At 33.6% G+C, this 20,053-nt stretch overlaps 1 protein-coding gene across 1 annotated transcript; it reads right to left on the bottom strand.

Moving 5' to 3' along the window:
* Window positions 1-18,733: 18,733 nt before the first annotated feature.
* TRIADDRAFT_7760 (uncharacterized protein) lies at window positions 18,734-20,053 on the bottom strand (the record flags this gene model as incomplete). Its single annotated transcript, XM_002111404.1, has 3 exons — window positions 18,734-18,860; window positions 19,327-19,434; window positions 19,929-20,053. Coding segments are annotated over 3 exons (360 nt in total), but the record flags the coding sequence as incomplete, so codon positions are not given.

The raw sequence follows: 20,053 nt of genomic DNA, 5'->3' as shown, positions 1-20,053 counted from the left end.
GATTAATAAATGATAAAAGTGGATTGCGTAATATATTATTTCTAAAAGGTACCAGTTAATGATTCTGCAGCGCTATTACATTCGGAACCAGCCGCCCTTGGAGATCCTCGCATTGTTGAACTTGCAACTGTGGCAGCGGTACTATCCATTTCGCCTTCCTCATCACTGACAGCTAAGCGATTAGATTTTACAATAATCATTTTTATTATAATTGTAATTTTAATGTACGCGTACAGTATGACCTAGCTAACCTGAAGCAGTAGCATCAGATAATACGCCAACTTCGATCAGTGAACCAGCCTAACAACAATCAGTATTAATGATTAGAAGTTCATGTAAAAACATTTTATGATTTTATTGACGTAGTACTGATACCTGAGCATCCTGGATACTAAGAGAAACAGCTAGCTCCATCATTGCTTCTTCATCATTTGCATCCAATATAGGAGATATCTGAACAGCTCCACCTTATATTAAAATGTGAAGTATGTGACATATTGTATAAAATGTACGGTGAAAAGAATCGACAAAATGTTACCACTAAGCAGTGATTCCAAAGAACCATGAGTAGAAGCCATTTCAGCTAGCGTTCCTAATCCAGGCCCTAAATTATTCGCTGCCGATACCAAAGATGAAAGAGTAACTGGCTGATCAACCTGCGTAAAATTGAAAACGACGAATAAGAAAAAACGCAAATCAGGGTTCAGTGATAGCAGCAAATGCTGCCATGAAAACGTTACCGTTTCTGAATGTTTCGGTTCTCCAACATCACTAGTAGCTTCAACACTTTGTTCGTCCTGCTCTGTAGCCACATCGTCGCGGGGATTAGGTGGCAAAGATAGCACAACGCGCTTCTTTTTAGTCCTTTGGCGTAATACAAAACCTAACGCTTGCTTGCATGAAAACCCAATAGCTGAATCCTATCATATGAAATTTCGTAATAATAAATACTTAAGCAATCGAAATGAGTAGATTTTATGTATTACAAGATTGTTATTATATCCCAAAATTAAGTTAAATTAACCTCATGAAGAAGTAGCTTGACGTATAAGTCAGTTGCCATTGAAACATACGACGAGTCCATGACAGCAAAGGCACTCACGATATCAACTAATCCGAAAACAATTGTTTCTATCCTTGATAGTCCTATATGATAAAGCAAAGAATTTAGATTAAAATTCAATAAAACCAGCAAAAAATCCTTCTTTTCATGCATACGTGACTGTCCGACGGGAACAATTAAAGGGCTTGACGGAGAAGAAGAATATAATTGCCAAAAATTATTCATTAGTCTTTCGATAAGCTGAGGCGTAGTCCCGTCGCGAATAGAGTTGGAAGCTGGTCGACTCATAATACCGGTTACGGTACGATTATTAACTATATGAAAATATCAGATAAAGTTAATTAGTCCATAATACAAACTGGTGGTCCCAGCATTTAAAACTCACATTCTTCTCCACCATTACGATCAATACTGTTAGCAAAGGTTATCAAATTGATCGGTCGAGCTATGGCAATTGATCTAGCTATTCTAATTAAGCGTTCAAATAAATCAATCTTGATTTCGTTATCTCTTTTATGTTTTGATTCAAAAAAGTCTTCCAAAGTAGATTCTTTATCTTCTAGTATAAGAAATCCCGCTGCATGATGGAGTTGAGCTTGATCCTAATATTACATTGCATTCAAAATATAATTAACACAAAATTACATAAAATTAAAAAAAAGCTGATTTTCGATAAGAAGATTAAACCTTGTGATAGTGGTATGCACTCTGACTACTTAATAAGGCAGCCAACAGGGCTTTAGACTGCGAATGAACACTGGTTGGCGTTGCAAACGTCAGTAAAGAGGTGGAACAACTTAGCGCTAGTTGCGTATTTGCATCCTAATTTCAGTCCCAATAATATTTATATTCGCAACGGTTATGGTAAATTTTTGTATTATATATAGCAAAGAATGTCAAAAAAATAACATTATGGAGATCATACACTTATGTCCGATGGCCAGAAAATGAAATAATTCTCTAATAGTTCCAGAGATTGAGCTATTAAGCTAAAGAATAGAAATCACTATAAGTGCAACATATGCGTATCCTAAAAACTAAATAAAATAGCAAATTTATGGAAATTAGAATTACAGTACCTGTCCATACTGTGAAAAATTGTAGATCTGACTTCATCAGTACTATCACTCTCTTGCAGTTTCACAGTTTGAGTACCATCTTGATGCATCTGAGCTATCGATTCATCATTAGTTTCCTCTGGCCATCTGAAGTTTTCTTTCGTCTTGATGTAAACCCTGATTCCATCCACTATAGTCATGCCATTTGAATCGGTCGAAGAAGCAACTGTAATAATCAATCGTAAAGGTTACATAATGTTACATAAACGATGATCACATCAAGGAAATACTTTACATTACTGTAATTTTTTGAAGATGTTACATCAAATATATATCATTTATAATCTGTTATTTGAGCATTTATAGCATACAGTTATACAAATCTACGTTAAATAATGTACATAAACATCAGATACTTTTAATACTTTAAGTGCAAAATCTACACTTACAAAATAATGTAATCTTCTTATCAGCAGTCAGAGATTCTTCTCTAGTGAATGGAATATCATACCAACGACTCATCTTTGGTTTAAACTAATTTTTTACAATGAAAGAATTTGTGATACGTTATGACTTACACCATTTTGCATAAAAGAAATATCTAAAAATTCAGGTTATACATTGATTGCTCTTCCAAACACTTCTATGTATGCCGGTATTTTATCAGTAGACTGACATCCAATTTGCACTCTGATACCGACCATTACATGCGAGGAATTTGTGTTCTTGATTTCAACTGAAAATCCATTAGGCTGGGACACAATCAGACGCTTCATTAGATTACGTTACTATTTATTAGCTGGGTTACTTATAACTTAGTTCCCCTACCTTATTACTTGCAATATACATTCCATTAGCATTTAATCGATTTTTAATTTGCTGAACATTATAAATTTGCAGCAAGTCGCTACCGCCATACTAAATTAACAGTAGATACAACTCTAGCATTAGTATTTGTATTTTACTCTTTACATTAATGATACTATCAGACTTAATCATAGAATATAAATACTTCGATAATTTTTAAAAGCAATAGCGGCCTTTTTGACATTGTATGAATTACCTCTACTTCATTTGTTAGTTGACAAGTTTCAAAGAAGTCGACAGGGAAATTGATTCCACTGAGGGACTTGCCTAATATAATATCATCACTTTAATTTACACTTTTTTTAACCCTATAACTGATTAAATTATGAAGCTAAAATGCCTTACTTGATTCTACAGCTTTCTTCTTTTTCATGGGCTTGATTGCGGTTAATTCACTGAATTTAAAACAAAACATCACAATTTTAAGTATACCATTAACGAGGGTCAAAAGTGCATACTATGCACACATTATGTGCGTACCTAATAGGCTGAAATACTGAGGATGACCAAAATCCAACAAGATCCATATTTGCTAAGTAAATTCGTAAGCTTCCATCATCATTAAGAATGATTAAAGAGGTTCTCGTCTAAAAAACAAGTCGAATTGTTATTTATCATAAGCAATACACCTCATATTAAGGTCACTTTATCAATTATAATCCGGACTAGACTGTTTTGAAAAGGAAACATTTATGTATGTTAATGAGCGGAAAGCGACAAATAACATTGGTATGTCTTACCGATGATGAGCCTAATGATGGATGCCGTATTGCAACCACATCTTGCACCTAAAATTATAACAACTTATTAAAAATCTTCTACACTGCACGTACGCAAATAAAACGAAAAGCCTCAAAATGGAGATAACCTTGGCTTTAGAAGGCGATTTTATTTCCTGTACTGTAATAGTATCCGGCTTAATATACATAATGATTGGTGTTCCACTTAAGGTTTGCGTACAAATTAAACCAGGGTGATGGTAGACTTCCTTCCACTGACACAAAGCTTGCAGCGACTTATTCGAACTACATAAATATATCAATAGGTTTATATTTCATAGATTCAGCAGATACAACAAACTAGCTATAATTAGGGTATTTATAGTTTAATTACCCTCTCAATTCAATTAGGGATATTTTATCTAGCCTACAAAAATCTTCGTCTAAAACGCCAACATAAGTTTTTCCTTAATTTTTAAAAATTAATTAAAAATTGATCGCCTTATTAGTGTGTTGACATAACATCCAACATGTTCGATGTATCATATGAGAAATTAATGATATTGATTCAACTTAAGAACAATTCAATTATTAATCATTAAATTCGTCGTTTTTTGACCTGCAGTTCGTTAAGAACTTAACTAATACGGGTTATGAATAATAGAGAAGGGCATTACGATATTCAGCGCATAGGGCAATCATTTATATGTAACTTATAGTTATTGAGACTGCATACAAAAGCCAAACAACTAACTTACCTTGCGTTACACTGAAAAATAGTAATTGCAGTAAGTGCGAGTAGTATACAGAGACACCACCACCTCCAATTTGACCATTTACCATCTGAAAATATATATTGATGTTATCAATGCGAAATAACTTACTATCAGTAACAATTGATCTAGCATAATGTAACAACCTCCAAATTGTGTGATATCGCGTCATTTATTGCTATTGTGTTGGTAAGATAAAATGGCCCGTTAGCAGCATTACTTAGATCGTTCATAGGTTGTGAGTATAGACACCCATTCGATGACATAAGTATCATAGAGCGTTTCTGAAATTATATAAATAATTAATTCAGAAAGTCAATCATAATACCGTGGGTAGAAATCAGAGATTAAGAAAATTTTATTAATTCGTATATTTCCATTTGATGTCCTACTTTTCCTTTGCAAATAAAGCTGACATCGCGTATTTTTCCGCCAGGTAATAGGAAATAGAAGCACGGACTGATAGCATCCACAGCAAGATCATAAATCTAATTGATTTAAAAGCGAAAGATTCATATCAGAGTAAAAAGCTAGTAACTTAATATATACCAAAATGTTACTAATCAACTGAACTTACTTTGATAAAATCCGTAGTTATAATTGCCAACTCTGTTTGCGATCCTGGTAGCCATATAGCCTAAATAGAAATAATTGTAATCCCATGTCATAATGAAAAAATACAGCTTCAGCAGTATAAAGCAACATTTTGATATGAATTAGGCCGGGATTATCACAGTAGTAATTTACCTTAATAATATAATTTGTCGAACTGACAGAGGGATGCAAAACCAAATGATCTGTCACACTTCCAGAGCTACTTAGAGTAAGGACGTGACAATCCTGTCCAACAAGTAAAATAGACGTTACGTTATAATCAACAAATTAATCTAGCAACTAAAAATATGTAACCTTTAATCCGCACACGGCTACGTAGTCATCATTACAAATATTGCTCCAAATAGAAATAACTGTGAAAGGAAGGTTGACCGATGCTAAACTCTATAATGTTAATGAAATTAAAAGATAATGCTGAAGATCAGTACCTTACGATTAGATGTGCGCAGTAAAGTATAAGATTCTAGTAAATAAAATGTATCATACCGTTAATGTTAATCTTCTTTTGTTGGAATCAGGCTGTTTCAATAGCGATGATAGCTGCAAAATAGTTAACTTCAAAAACGCAAAATTTTCAAATCAGTACTTACGAATGTACGAATATGGATAAATAACAATTAATACCGTCTGTAAATGCAAGTATTGACAGTACTAGTACCAGAACTTACCCTTCCTTTATCGTGGCTTATCGCCAGATACTGGCGCTTGCTATGCAGTGACATTAGACAACACAATGACACACGGTGTAGTGCATGTGAGTTAATTAATTGACGTATGGTTTGGCCTTGATCGCCGGAATAGGATAATCGGACATTATCGAAGGCTCCTTCTTGTGATCCCAAAGTTGGAATCTACACAGCAGGTTATGAAACGATATTACTTCCAATAAAACCGAACTCATGCTAGGTTAAACTACATAGTTATGCATTGCTAACCATAATCTGATCGGAAGTTTCTACATTCATCCTCAATTGATGCAGATCAGATAAATAACGAGCTGCTTGAATTGCTCGCCTACATGCTGCACTGAGCTCTCGTTCTTGTTTGTAAGACGACAACATTGATTTTAGTACTTCTAACATTGTAGATATTAGAGTTGACGATCCCTAATAAGGACAATAAGTAGATATCATCAATGAACATATAATTATTCCGTAGAGAAGAAATCTTAGTTGTGTAATTTTTACAATGAAACTGACCAATAGTTCGGTTAGCCTATCCTTATAATCCTGATGGCAATATATAGTGAGCATATGAAGTTATTATGAAGCAATCAAAACAAGAGACTCGTGGTAAGTTTGACAGTGAATAAGTAAAACAATAAAAATAAAGGACATTTTTAGTACTGCTTTCACATGATAAATCAGTACCTGAATTTGCTGTGATAGGATATGAATATACTTTGGCTCTTTATCTCCAGCGTCATTGGAACATTCTAATAAGCCTGCAGTGGAGTTAGAAATAACACCTGAAGTCACGCCTTGATGCGCGGCTGCTAATTGTCCTTTGCCATTTTCAACGTTTGACTTAATGCCAAATAATTCTTCATGATCAATATCTTCGCTATCTGATGGAAGAAAAGGCGAACCAGGCTGATCGACCTCACCTTCAGGAGTTCGTTTAATAAGAGCCTAAAAGTAGCGAATTTTTCATGTAAACTAGAAAATAATTCAAGAAACTTAAAGATTAAAGGCGGCGACGAGTTACTTACACGACAACTTCCGTCTTCTTTAGCCCCACAGTCACAAAAGAACGAGCTATACTTTGCGTAGGAAATTTCATGATCTTTATGACATACTCTGACGCACGTAGAACAAACTCCAGTGTTGTCAACCATTTTACAGGTATAACAGTAGTACCTGGAATACGCAGAGAGCATTAACAATCTAATATGGATGTTTTCTCATAATAAAGAATTTAATTAATCACTTTACCAATGTTGATTCATAAATTCCTTTTGTGTCATTGTATAGGTGCATAACCGGTTGCATAATGCTTCTTCATCCTAGAGATGTTTTAAATTAATTGGCAATTACACGTTGCTCATCACTTTAAGCAATGTAATAGAATTGTATCAAAGAGCACAATGACAACGCAATGACAGAGAATTTTTAGATACCGAATCGTCCTCATCTGATTCATCGCATGTATTGAGCTCTTTATAATCATTCTCGTAAAGCTCCTGCAATGAATGCAAGATAGTTAAATTGGTTGAGAAAATTTGACAATCATTCTTAGTTACTTTTAGTACTAACCTGAGTAATTCCATTGTCGTTGGAACGAAATGTACTCCTGGTTACACGGCTTTAAGTTTTGCGAATAAATAAAAAATTTTAGTATATTTACAATGAACTAACAAGATTTGTCAGAACCATTGAAAAATGATTTACTTTTCCGTGTGGGTACGATTTAAAGCCAATAGAATATCCGTAAGATAGTTGCATAACGGAAGAGCTGCATCCATAATATTCATCTAGGGAAAAACATTTTTAAAGAATTCCTAGCAATAAAGCTGGAATTTAATTAATGTTTCTTACCAGATCGTTTGCATGTACGGTATTGTCAATATCAGTGTCAGTAGAAATTGTGTTTTCTATTTTTGTAAAACTAATGATATAAGAACATAAATAGATATAAATAACTTTGCTTGAAATTTAAAAATAGAGTATCTAGAGTATCAGCTTACAGGTATTTCAGCCACAACATTGCAAATTTCACCAAAGTTAAATGACCACAACTATCTATTGCGGCTGAAGCATATAAACGACATATTGCCATAAATAACTTAACACTTTTGTAGTTGTATGACAGAATGTCATCGCCCAAAGAAACTAAGGTAGAAAAAGCATTTTCCCATTCTACGGGCCAACTATAAAAAAAAATTAAATACAAAAATTATGTAGGCGCTTTAAAAATTATTAAAGATGTAACTTTAGAGCAATGTAAAAAAAAATACCAATTCTCAGTCGTTATAACAGAAATGAAGTTTTCAAAGTGCTGATCGTGTTCCAAATTTAACGAATCATTAGCATCACTATCATTCTGTGTACGTATATTTCCAAAAAAACGCAAAAGTTAGTTATTCTATGTTCGAAAATCTCCTTTAAATATTTCTATCATTAGGTACCTTTAGCGAGATGGTTAACATTTTCATAAACCAATCCTGAATATCTTCCTTTGGAAACTGAAAAAAATGGGAATCAATTAATAATATTAATCGATTATCGAATTGATTTTTGTTAAAACTAAATGTATTTACTGGAAGGTACCTTATCAAATTTAGCGATTGAAGAGCAAATTGCATAGAATGGATTATCGCTAGGAAGTTCTTTTGCTGTAAATAAAAGGGCAGTAATATTACATATTGCATTAAAAAAAGCCCATTTACAACTATCCAAACCTGTTTTGAGTAACTTAATAAAGAATCGCAAAACTTCGCAACTAAGAGTAATGGAGACATGATTTCGTCTGATCATAAATAATAGTTGGATAATCTCAGTTTCATCTGAGGGGAAGATACAGCATAGATTAGAAAATCAACCGCTAGCGCTTAATTTAGCTAGCAATCATATAAATATTTGTAGCAATGTACCTGTAACAAAGAATCTTTGAAGAGCGTTTCTACCATCATCGCTATCACATAACGAACCAACAAACTTTAAACTTTGCAAGGCCATATCCTCACTAATTTTGCTATAATCGAATACAAAGCATGCAGTATTTAAAAATTATTTATAATTGAGATTATTGAACTACCATCGTGGTGCTACCTTTCGTCTTTGGCGTATTCCATAAGCAGCCAATATGAACCGGATAGACTATAATAAGTGACATGTCTTTTGAACTCATCGCTATTGGAGGATCCAACGAAAGTTTCTAACAATTCAGTAACCTAAAATGAATATTATCAGTTATGTAGCAGAAAATACTTAAATAGTCACAAAAAATTATTGAGAGATGGAATTATTACCTCCGCTTTTAGAAAGTATGTCGTGGAATCCAATAGTAACGGAAAATGATCAGATAGAACTGATTCTTTCATTTCTTGAACAATAGTTACATTTCTAAAAGAGCTTTATTCCGAAATACAAAAGATATTTGCATGAAATTAAAAGGACTGTGTACCTTGCATCATTAGCATAAAGAATACGCAATTCAAGAATATAGTCGTTATCACATGATAAATCTTTAAAGTAAAAAATATACTTCATCAATCATACTTGCAAATAAACGTATTATAAAACACAATTTCAGCCAATACATGCTTCAAGCACTCGCTCCTATCGAAAGGAACATTATCTAGTAAAGGAAATAATAAGAACTTCAATGACCGATCACTTCTTGCCTACATAAACCAGAGATACTATTAAGGACATACTTGACATAGCTCCCAGGTGAGAAATCAGCACAGAATAAATATCATTTTTACTCAGCGTTACGGCTAGTTCAGATTCAAATCGTTCAGGACAATCTTTGAACTTGAATGAAGATATTTACAATCGGTATTAACGATCAGAAATTTTTTAATATTGTTGAAAGCAATAATCTAATGCGTTACCCAGCTTGGCGCGGGGCCACTAATTACGCCTTCATTCCATTTCTCAATTATAGTAGACCCCTTTAAGATTATATCACGTATAAAGCGATCTTGATTGTCGTTATTCTCTTGCATCAAAATGTTTCCAGCAGTAAGCGTAGTGAAATACGCCGATAAGCGTCTATCTTGAATTACATCATTGACGGTCTTATAAAACGATTGATTGAGGTATGATGCTAAACAAGCCCTAATTTAAAAAATATATAAATCGAATACAATTAAAGTATTGTTCACTAACAGAAAAGTAGCCTTTCCGATAATTAATACCTGGCGTATCTCTTGGTAACGGATAGCAAAGAGGAAGTGGTTTCCAAAATATCGAAAATTACTACTGTTTTTTCAGGAGATATCTTGTAAGGTAAAGCAAAAGTTATCGATTTATTAATACCACAAGGTTAAAATTAGGAAATAAAAATCTTAAATATTAACTAACTAAATTTTCCATTGATTTTTGGCAATTCAGACACTCCATCAGTAACCCAACAAGGCAAGCAGTCATTCTACTCGTAGGGATATAGTCATCTTTCAACGCTCCAAGTATCTATAGATTTTTAATATTATTCAGTTTTGGAAGTGATCAAATTTTTCCTTTAATTTTTATATCACGAAGGCGCTAGCAATCAAAAAAGATCAATAAATTTGAACTATCTAAGATATACCAGTTTGATGTGTCTGTGAGCATTGTTAAAACGGTCTTTCCAATTATTTTGTACACTATTAAGTTGATCTTTGAGACTGCTAGCATCTGATGTATACCCTTGTAAATCTAAAGACCTCTATAAAGTTTATGAAATAAACCACACGGTATGTTTAGCCATAGTAACAATGATCATTAATGATAATTAAACTCGAACCTGTACGAAGTCATTATTCAACGTGTTTATTATTCTCAGCCAGTGTAATATTGACGAACTCCGCAATTTATTCTATTGAAGTTAGAAATAACACAGTTGTAAAAACATTTTAAAGAGTATTATAGGACGGAAAAAATCTTACAGGGAAGTCTTCATTAGAACATGAAATTTCTTTCAGGTATGCCAAAGATGGCGGGAGACATCCAAGAATACGCCACACAGTATGAACACAATGGCGAACAGAAGAAGCATCCTAGTAATGATATTGGAGACAGTTAAGCTTAGCTCAGCTTACGCTATTGAGAACTACATGTAAACCGTATAACAAGAGGTGAATGATCACCAAATCTTAGGTACTATAGACCATACCAAAGGTGTTGGATGACATAAATCCGTAAAAGTGTTTTCAAAAGTTTCTCCAACTGATAGTAATTTGATAAAGGTTTCATATAAATGATCATAGAATAGCGCTATATGCTTTCGCTGTTGAAGAATTTGCATAGCCTACAAGATATTGAAAATATCTTCAGAAACTTATTACCAACGCGATCGTCTATATGTTACCATCAAATACAAGCACAGTATATAATTCAAAGCTGAATGGAAAGATTACTAACGTCTGCATCTGGACATTGCTGTTTCGACATACAGTACAAACTGTAGAATCTGGGTGCTAAATGAGCTATGTGAATACAACAAAAGTAATAATATAAATAATTAAATATGCCAAAAAACAAATAGTCTTACTAGGTAAAGTCGGTACCTTTTAATACTGGCAGTTTAGCAGTTCCTGATGGATTAACAGCTGATATGATAGAGTTAATGTAACATTCTTCCTCATACCCATAGATGGAGTAATACTTCTTTTCGTGTGGACTCTTTCCTTTTATTAACTTCCGGTTGACTCCATATTCATTTAATGATAGTACAGACGAAAACACATTGGCTTGAACCTACAGAGAAGTAAATCCTATTACTTCAGTAATTGCCGCGACAAATTCTGAAACTAAGATTAAGACTACTTGCTGCAAATTACCTGCATCTGCAACTCATCAGAACATGACGAATATTGGTGCAGAAAATAATCCAAAAATAGCAACAAACGAGAGAAATACAACGGATTTTTTTCAAGAAGAATAGTCCTAGTAGAAAGATAATGAAATAAGAATCAAAATTAACAACAGCTACGACCAGTGTCGCTACAACTAGTAAAGACACTGTCTTTGTTTAATTGCATTCTGATGACAATCAATTCTCAAGTTGAATCGGGATAAATACTACTTAAGCCATTAGCAGGTAAAAATTTCAAGATCAATTACCAATTCTCATTTGCAATCTTCAGGATATAATCAAGTGCTTTTTCAAAGATAGCTCTTCTTTTTTGGCTGGTTAAATTATGAAACAACAGCACTAGCAATTGCGCAAGTTCCACATTAACATCTGAAATATAAACAAATATCAAAAGGTTAAAATATAAATTTAATTTCGATTACATAAACTTAAAGGCGTACCGTCTTCATACAATTTCTCTTCGGTAGAAGAAATAGCTTTCTCAAATAACGTGGATAGTACACTGTAACGTGGATTGATTTTAGACAAACAATGATATGTCAATGCAACAGTTTAAAAAAGATGAAATAAGCTTAAAATTCAAGATAAAAGCTTTACTTTTCCCAAAGTTCTACAGCGATTGATGTATCACTATCTTCATGACTGCGTTGTTGGCACAGGCAGATGTGAGCAAGAATGGCTAAGCTTCTAGAATGTATCGTAAGCGGCCACGGCTGGGTCTTCATAGGATGAATACATAATTGTGACAACATCCCATACTACAGTATATGATTAAAGTATTTTATAAATTTGTTACAAAGTTAGTGCATTGTATAAGGTAAGGTTTAAATCATCAATCTTTATTGACATAATTATTATAGCCAACATCTTTACATGAATGCAATCATATAACTTTACCTGAAGTTCTAATGACAGTACATTTTTCCCAATTAACGTATGAAGGAATCGACTTAAATACTTCGAAAAGTATGTAAATTCTGGTACTTCAGAATCTAAAGCTTCACCACCTTTGGACACTAATACACAAAAATTCACAGTTAAAGACAGCCTCCGCTAAAATTAACTTATGCACATAGCTATAGAGACAATAGTACTAAATTTTACCTTTGAATAATTTTCCAACTCCTTTATCTAGTTCCTTAATTATATCACAGGCAGTGATAACATTAACATGAGAAACCAAATTCCTATAGGAAGGAATACAGTAGATTCAATAATATACTCCGTTTACGAAAATCATTTATATCATCCCTTTAAAAGACGCTTTAAGATCAAATCTAAATTTTAACGATTTAATACGTAATGTATGATTAAATGTAGCAATGATTACCAATATTAAAACTTACTGGTAAGTAGTAATTACATTGTTGCTCATACTTTCCAAGACAATTGTCAAGAATTGTAATGCACTGGAACAAAGGTACAGGCTCTATAAAAGTATAGAAATATTTATAATTATAGTAATTTAACTGCAACGGTTAAAGCACTATACGTGTATGTAGACTATAATTACCCAAACTCTAATTAACATTATCGATTTTTACTATAATTGATATTGTAAAGTGAGTAGAAACCTTTGATAACATAAATTCTTCACTTGTCGCACTTAAAGAACTGCTAGAATCATGGTCTTGTACTACTGTAGATGGAGAAGGAGTTTCTGGTTGATTTGATGCTTTGCTGTTTGCATTATTTGCCACGTTAGATTCGAATAAGTTTCCAAGGAGGGAGCTGGATTCTTCTTATCGTCGTTAACAGAAAGTAAATCAATATTATTGCCATTGAAACTATAGCTGCTAACTACTGATAGTGATTTGAAGTCGATGTAGTCAACATGCTGTAAAATTTTTAAAATTTGTAGAACGTATCTAGGATTATTCTATTTTACGTAAAATAAAATACTACAGCAACAATACATTACTAATCATTTGTGATTACCATCATCAGAACTACTGCTTTCATGGTCTTCAAATCCACTAATAGGAACTTTAGATACTCCGCCTTCTAATGAGCTTTTTGATCCACTGCTTGAGGATAGAGATTTTTTAGCCACAGATGTACACTATTTTCGATAATATGAAATAAGACAAGTAATGAAATTAAGCATAAATTATAACACATTACAATAAACGTTACTAATAAGGTGTATTCGAAAGTTTAGAAGTCAGTATAAATGAGATAGACCAGTAATATACTTACATTTGAAAATGTATCATATATGAGACTGAGTAGATTATCAAAAATTGGAACAGATGATAAAATAAAGCTTATTTGGTGATCTGCAAAATGTGGCTTCAGCAAGTCCAAGTTATCTACACTGTCTGAATCCTGAAATGTCTGATATAGAAGGTATTGATTGCTTTATTTCCTGAGGAGTAACTGAGTAATCTATTTGTCCTAAATATTTAAAGTAAGACTAACAAACCTCATGACGATTTCGTTGTATCACTCTTGAGAGTACGGAGATTGCCCATGGGCCTATCAATAAGGCTAGCTGGCTAATCCTGATAATGTAATGGAAGATGAAGTACAATATAATTTATTACGAACGACTGGGACACAAACTTAGTACAATTAGCAATAATCAGCGAAGGACATACCCGCTAAAATTTTTTCTATCTTTATCAAGTTGTAAGCTCATTTGTAACCCATTAATAGTTTGCACTCCAATAGCAGTATATAAATTGGATGATATCTGTGAGATGACATCAAAATTATTCCAAAGTTAACTAATAACCTTCGAGTAAATACTATCATTTAACTTAAACGAACTAGTCGGTAATTGTTGTATTCGAAAACCGCTATCTTGTACAATGTGCATACCTTTTCGCCGCATTGTCTCTCTAATGCTTCACAAATGGTATCGGCAATTACTAGCTGTGAACAGCAATATTATTGTGAGTTACAATAACGTAGATAGCATACTGTATGTAAGCGAAGAAATAACATGGTTATAAATTTTGTAGTTACGAAAATTTTTAACTTACCGCATTCTTTACTATGCTCAGAGGGTCATTTTGTAAGTTATCTTGAGACAACGTTGATTGCTTTGCTGTTGATGCAATGAATAACAGAGCGCACTTGATGCACAGTAGTGGTAGTAAAGCGATATCAGAGATAACATTATCTTCAAGTGCGTGAACGGTTATCAATGATATGCACTTTGATAAAATACTTAATTGATCTTCAATATCATTAAGCCTGTAAAAGAAGGAACGTAAACATTTGTGTCAATTATTATATAATTGACATTAATAATTATAAGTACAACAGTTATGCAACACACTCAGAAGCATTTGTTCCATCATTTAGTCTAAGCGCTTACTACTCTATTGTATTCTTTCAAATGGACGTACCTATTGGATACCAATTCAACAAGTTCATCATCAGCATTGGACAGCAACAGTGGGTCGCCGACGTTGATATTGGTCCCAGTCCCTTTATGCAGCTTAGATAATACCGTATTAAAAATGCTTAAACTCTTACAGTAAGACCATAATAATTCTGGGCCACCACACTGACAAAAAAATGCGATATTTCCCTTCTTTGGCTGTCGATCAAATGAAGGGATATGGAAGGTTGTGTCAACAAAGCCATGAATCATATTTTGATGTAAGCAACTGTATTGTTGTGCATTCGCTTCCATAGCAGTAGTTAAGAACTGCTGCAAAGCTAGATCCCGATCAGCAGTTGCCGCTATTGGAGCTTTATAAGTAGTATCCTGGCGTAAGTATGAATCATCAGGGTATTTAGAGTCTTTAATGGTATACTTTGCATATAAGATGCCCATAATATCGTCTTTGTCTGGTGTTTCCGCTCCATAGCATAATGCGTTGATTATTTCAATTACACGATACTGAGAAATACGATGGAAATTTTACAGTTAATTCATACGAAATGTAGCATTTAAAAATATATTTCTAAGTCTATTTGATAACGCAATATTCCCCAAAAATATCGTAGCTCAATCCAAAAATGAGGCAAACTTCAGAAATCAGATTACAGAATAAATTGAGGCCTACATTGATAGACTACAGCACATCTTGACTGGAGGCAAAAAATAAAATTAACATTGTATCAAGGTGACAAATATTGAACTTACACTTCTAATCAACGAATACTTTTCGGTACATTTTAAAAACTCAATAGAGTACTTGATCAACTTTCGGCATGATAGGATGAAATCGCCATTGACAGGTTTACCTAATACGCGTACATATAGAAAGAGATGGAAATGTCATATTGCCGGTAGTATTCTGTCTGATACGGTGATGTATGTCTATACTGCGCTAGTCTTGCTATGTAGTAAGTATCTCATTTCAATATACAGTACTGTAAGTTTGGCTAACAATGTTGGGAGAATATTATTGTGATTGTACCTGCATCAAGACGTCTCGACAAAATATAGGATGCTAGTACAGCGAAATTGGCAAAGAAATCTTTATTTGCAACGTCATGCTCCCATAATAATGTCCCACTGTAGTTGATAGAAAAATGCAAGAGGGATAGAATAATAATAAATATAAAATGTGAAATGTGCTATGAAAATTGCGGTGCAAGAAGTACGCCAAGTATTCATTTTTTCTCGCTCGAATACTATGAATGTATAACAACTTTCATGACTGTTAGTAGCATTTCCTAACCTTGCATTTAGTGTTGCAACAATAATATCTTCGGACTTGATGGAAGGATCTTCAATCGAATTTACGAAGGAATCAACACATCGCGACCATGATAATTCAGCTTCCCCAGAGGAAGACATCTTTCATTGGTCTGATTATGTCTGGCTTTCGCAGCCGCTAACTTTTAATTTAACGCTGCGGTACGGTAGCTAGAACTATATACAGTGCTATAGGTCATTAGTCATCACGATGACATAGTACAGTACTATAATCCAGATTTACAGTATGTAGACTACAGTCATAGTCTAGTACACAGTGTACAGTACAGTACAGTACAGTACTGTAGTGCATACAGCTCAGTCGGGGACGGGGACGTGACGTGACTACTTTCCTTTCTTGACACCATCGGCGATGTTTCTTACCTCTCTATCAGGCTCTATGGTAGTTTCTACCTGACTCAGCACTACACTGTACCAATTCTTCTGTAGCCCCATAACTATACAGTGTACAGTGTACAGTACAGTACTGACGAGCTAGAAGACTTTGCATTGTAAAAGAAAAAGCTTCAAACCTGATCATTTTGAATACACTATATTGTATACCGTCTCACTCAGTAGTCAAGCGCAGTACTGTAGCCAGACTTCTTTGACAATTAGATAGACAATACCTTTCCCTTCCATCTGTCATTTCTTACGACAACCGTACAATGTACTGTACTGTACAGTCTACTGTACAGTACGTACTGTGTACTGAACGATTCTTCCCTTGGCTGACGGGAGATTCCAGGTTTAACTTTTCAATTTCGTAGATTGCTAAATAATGCAAAGCTGCAGAACTACGTAATGCATTCAATAATGCGTTGATCAATAGTGGTATACAGTATGAACGTGCAGTCCTTATTGATCGTTGTTGTGCGATATATAATTTAATTCATTATTCCAACTCTTCATGTGCAGCTGCTGAAAATTAACAGCACAATTTGCAGACGTAATTTACTGTTGTACATTTTACTGCAGCAGTAATTTCATTCATTTTATTTAGCACGGCAGGCACAAGGGGATGCCAGAAAGGGCTTTTGCAGGTATGATATTTTCCTTCGGTTTGAAGCTCGTCGTGTTACCGTACAGCTAGGGCTTAAACTAACACAGTACAGCATACAATCAAGTTAATTGTATAGTGTAAACTGAAATCTTAAAAAGCAGCTACTCATGCGACAGAGGACGCAGTAGCGCGGCTGTAGTTGCGGACTTCATCTCGTTGATGACTGAGTAGAGTCCATTGCTTGGTACTGTAGTAAACTAATTCATAGTTAAACATCTCAGACATCTGTTCTAGACTCCTCAATGAGCCATCGAGATGCATATTAACTGTAATGAAATAGACAGATGGAATGTAACCTGAGTTGCTTCTTCATAAGTATTTCATTAATAAATCATCTCTTTTCATGACAACTTGTATAATTACAGAGCGATGACAATATAATTATTAATATACGAAATATACTGCCTATATTTGCATTTATTGGGTGAGTAAAAACAGATTAGGTTAATTATTATATCCTTTGCTAGTCTAAGATGATGTAGCACAAGCAATATAGTCGTACGGGTCAATTGTTCTGTGGTACTACTTTCTCATATAAATTAAAAATTAATTTTTGAGGCGAGATTAAGTATACGTTAACGCCATCTTGATCAAGCAATCGCAAACTAATCTGTCTTACAGCATAAACAAGATGGCTGATTCAGGTTTTACAAATAGTAGCAAATAATTTCAATCTGCAATACGGTCTATTACGTGTGCACAGTACTACAGTCTGTACCGAACATGATTTTGCTTTCACGCAGCACTTTTCAATACAGGAAGTATAGATTTAGTAAATAAGTTTGGTCCATATCAACACGAGCATATAATTATACAGTATTCAAAAAATTGAATGTCAATTAGGTGCCACAAAATCTGGCAGCTATTGCGAGGTATTAACACGATGTTTTTAGTTATCAAGAAATCAATTAAAAAATTCCCTTGTCTAGCTTGCTGACTGCAGATGAAATATTCATAAAAGAAATGTCTATATTTAGCACCGGCATATTTCGATAGATATAACTAGTAAATTAATTATGCAAGCTAATGTTTTATATATATATATATAACAGTAAATACGACATTAAATATCAAATTAGAATTCAGTTACCAAAAGCTTCATATTATAATACTTAAGAGTAGACTATTTATGTCCACAATAACTACTTATAAACTGTATAGAATATCGTGAATTAGTTCAATTTAATCTTACGTAACGCCAGATATGAATAGATTGATTAAGTATCAATTTCTATCAAAGCTATCGGCACAGAATTGTTCACGTAGACAAAATGGCATTACAAATCGTTAAATGAGTCATTATAATCACTATTGTAGAGGTGATCCAAGAGCAACGTCATGATTTATTGCTACTACTTCTTTCGGTATTTGTGGTCGATGTTAAACTAGCTATGCTACTATTATCAGATCGTTTGTCTTGCGATTTCAATTCCTTGTAATCGGTTATGATTACAGTAACTGATCCAACGGTAACAGCCATTTGTTGTCCACTGTCCCTATCCACATTTTTTAACCTCGGTCTTTTGATAATTAAAGAAGGATTATAATTATTTAGTTTTACATGCAATAATACATACATATAAAAAACTTAACAATTAAACATATGTTGGCTATCGATTGATTACGATTGCACAATAGAAGGATATAATATTGTAGTATGATACCATATAACTAGACTGGTAGTCCTACAGCAGGAAAGGTGCATAGATAAAGTGTTAAGAACGAATAAACTTTTCAACTGCTATCAATAAATGGTAGGCATTGATTCGAACGACTAATAGTTGAATCTACTAGAAATGGCAATGACTATTATTCTCTACTGCTGCAGTTGTTAGATTTCATACGTTGGAATGTATATAATTTTACGATAATACATGGCTGCACAACGCGAAAATTTAATTAGCTAGTACAATCAATTATTAAAATTCAGGTAAATAGGCAACTGTACTGGATTTGTTTAGTATACGCTCGTATAGTCGAAATTACCGTAACTTCTTAACTTTCTTCGAATGACTATTCGGTTTTCTTGAAGATATAGCATTTATTTGCTGAGCAAGGTGTTGGGCAACTATTTCGGCACTTACTCTGGGCTTGCTGATAAATTGTAAAAATATTGTGATCTCGTCAGCATAAGCTTATTAAACATTGTAATTCGCTTGTACAATGTACAGTTGAACTCCGACATTATCAAAATATTAATGGTTGGTATGTAATAAACCAATATCTGAGAAATGGCATAGTAAGAAGAGTACTGTAGTATTATACTATTATGTGTACTACTCTAACAAACGATAACTACAGTATATCTTATTGTATGATGAAAAACATCAAATGCAAGAGTAAATTGAAATCTCTAGAACGAAATTACGTAAGTTTGTGTATCGTTTGACCCGGAACATGCCATAAACTACATCTATTATTCTATATTTCATGATTCACTACAGCATAACATACAGTATTGTACGCATATTAAAAGTAAAAATAGTGCTCTGATGCACAATTTCCAAGTTAAGATAGATAATTAGGAAAGTTAAATGCTATATACATTAGTTGTCATTTTTATAGTTTGAAATTAATATTCTTCCTACCGAGTAGAAGTGCCTTTTCGAACATCACACATCAAACACTTAAAAGCCGTAGTGATATTTCGATATGTGCAAACAGTGCAATCCCAATAGCTATCTTCGCTACTTGATCGTGATTTCTTACTCCT

Source organism: Trichoplax adhaerens, genomic scaffold, assembly GCF_000150275.1.
Source record: "Trichoplax adhaerens TRIADscaffold_4 genomic scaffold, whole genome shotgun sequence".
NCBI lineage: Eukaryota > Metazoa > Placozoa > Uniplacotomia > Trichoplacea > Trichoplacidae > Trichoplax > Trichoplax adhaerens.
This window is presented reverse-complemented; position numbering and strand designations above follow the sequence as displayed.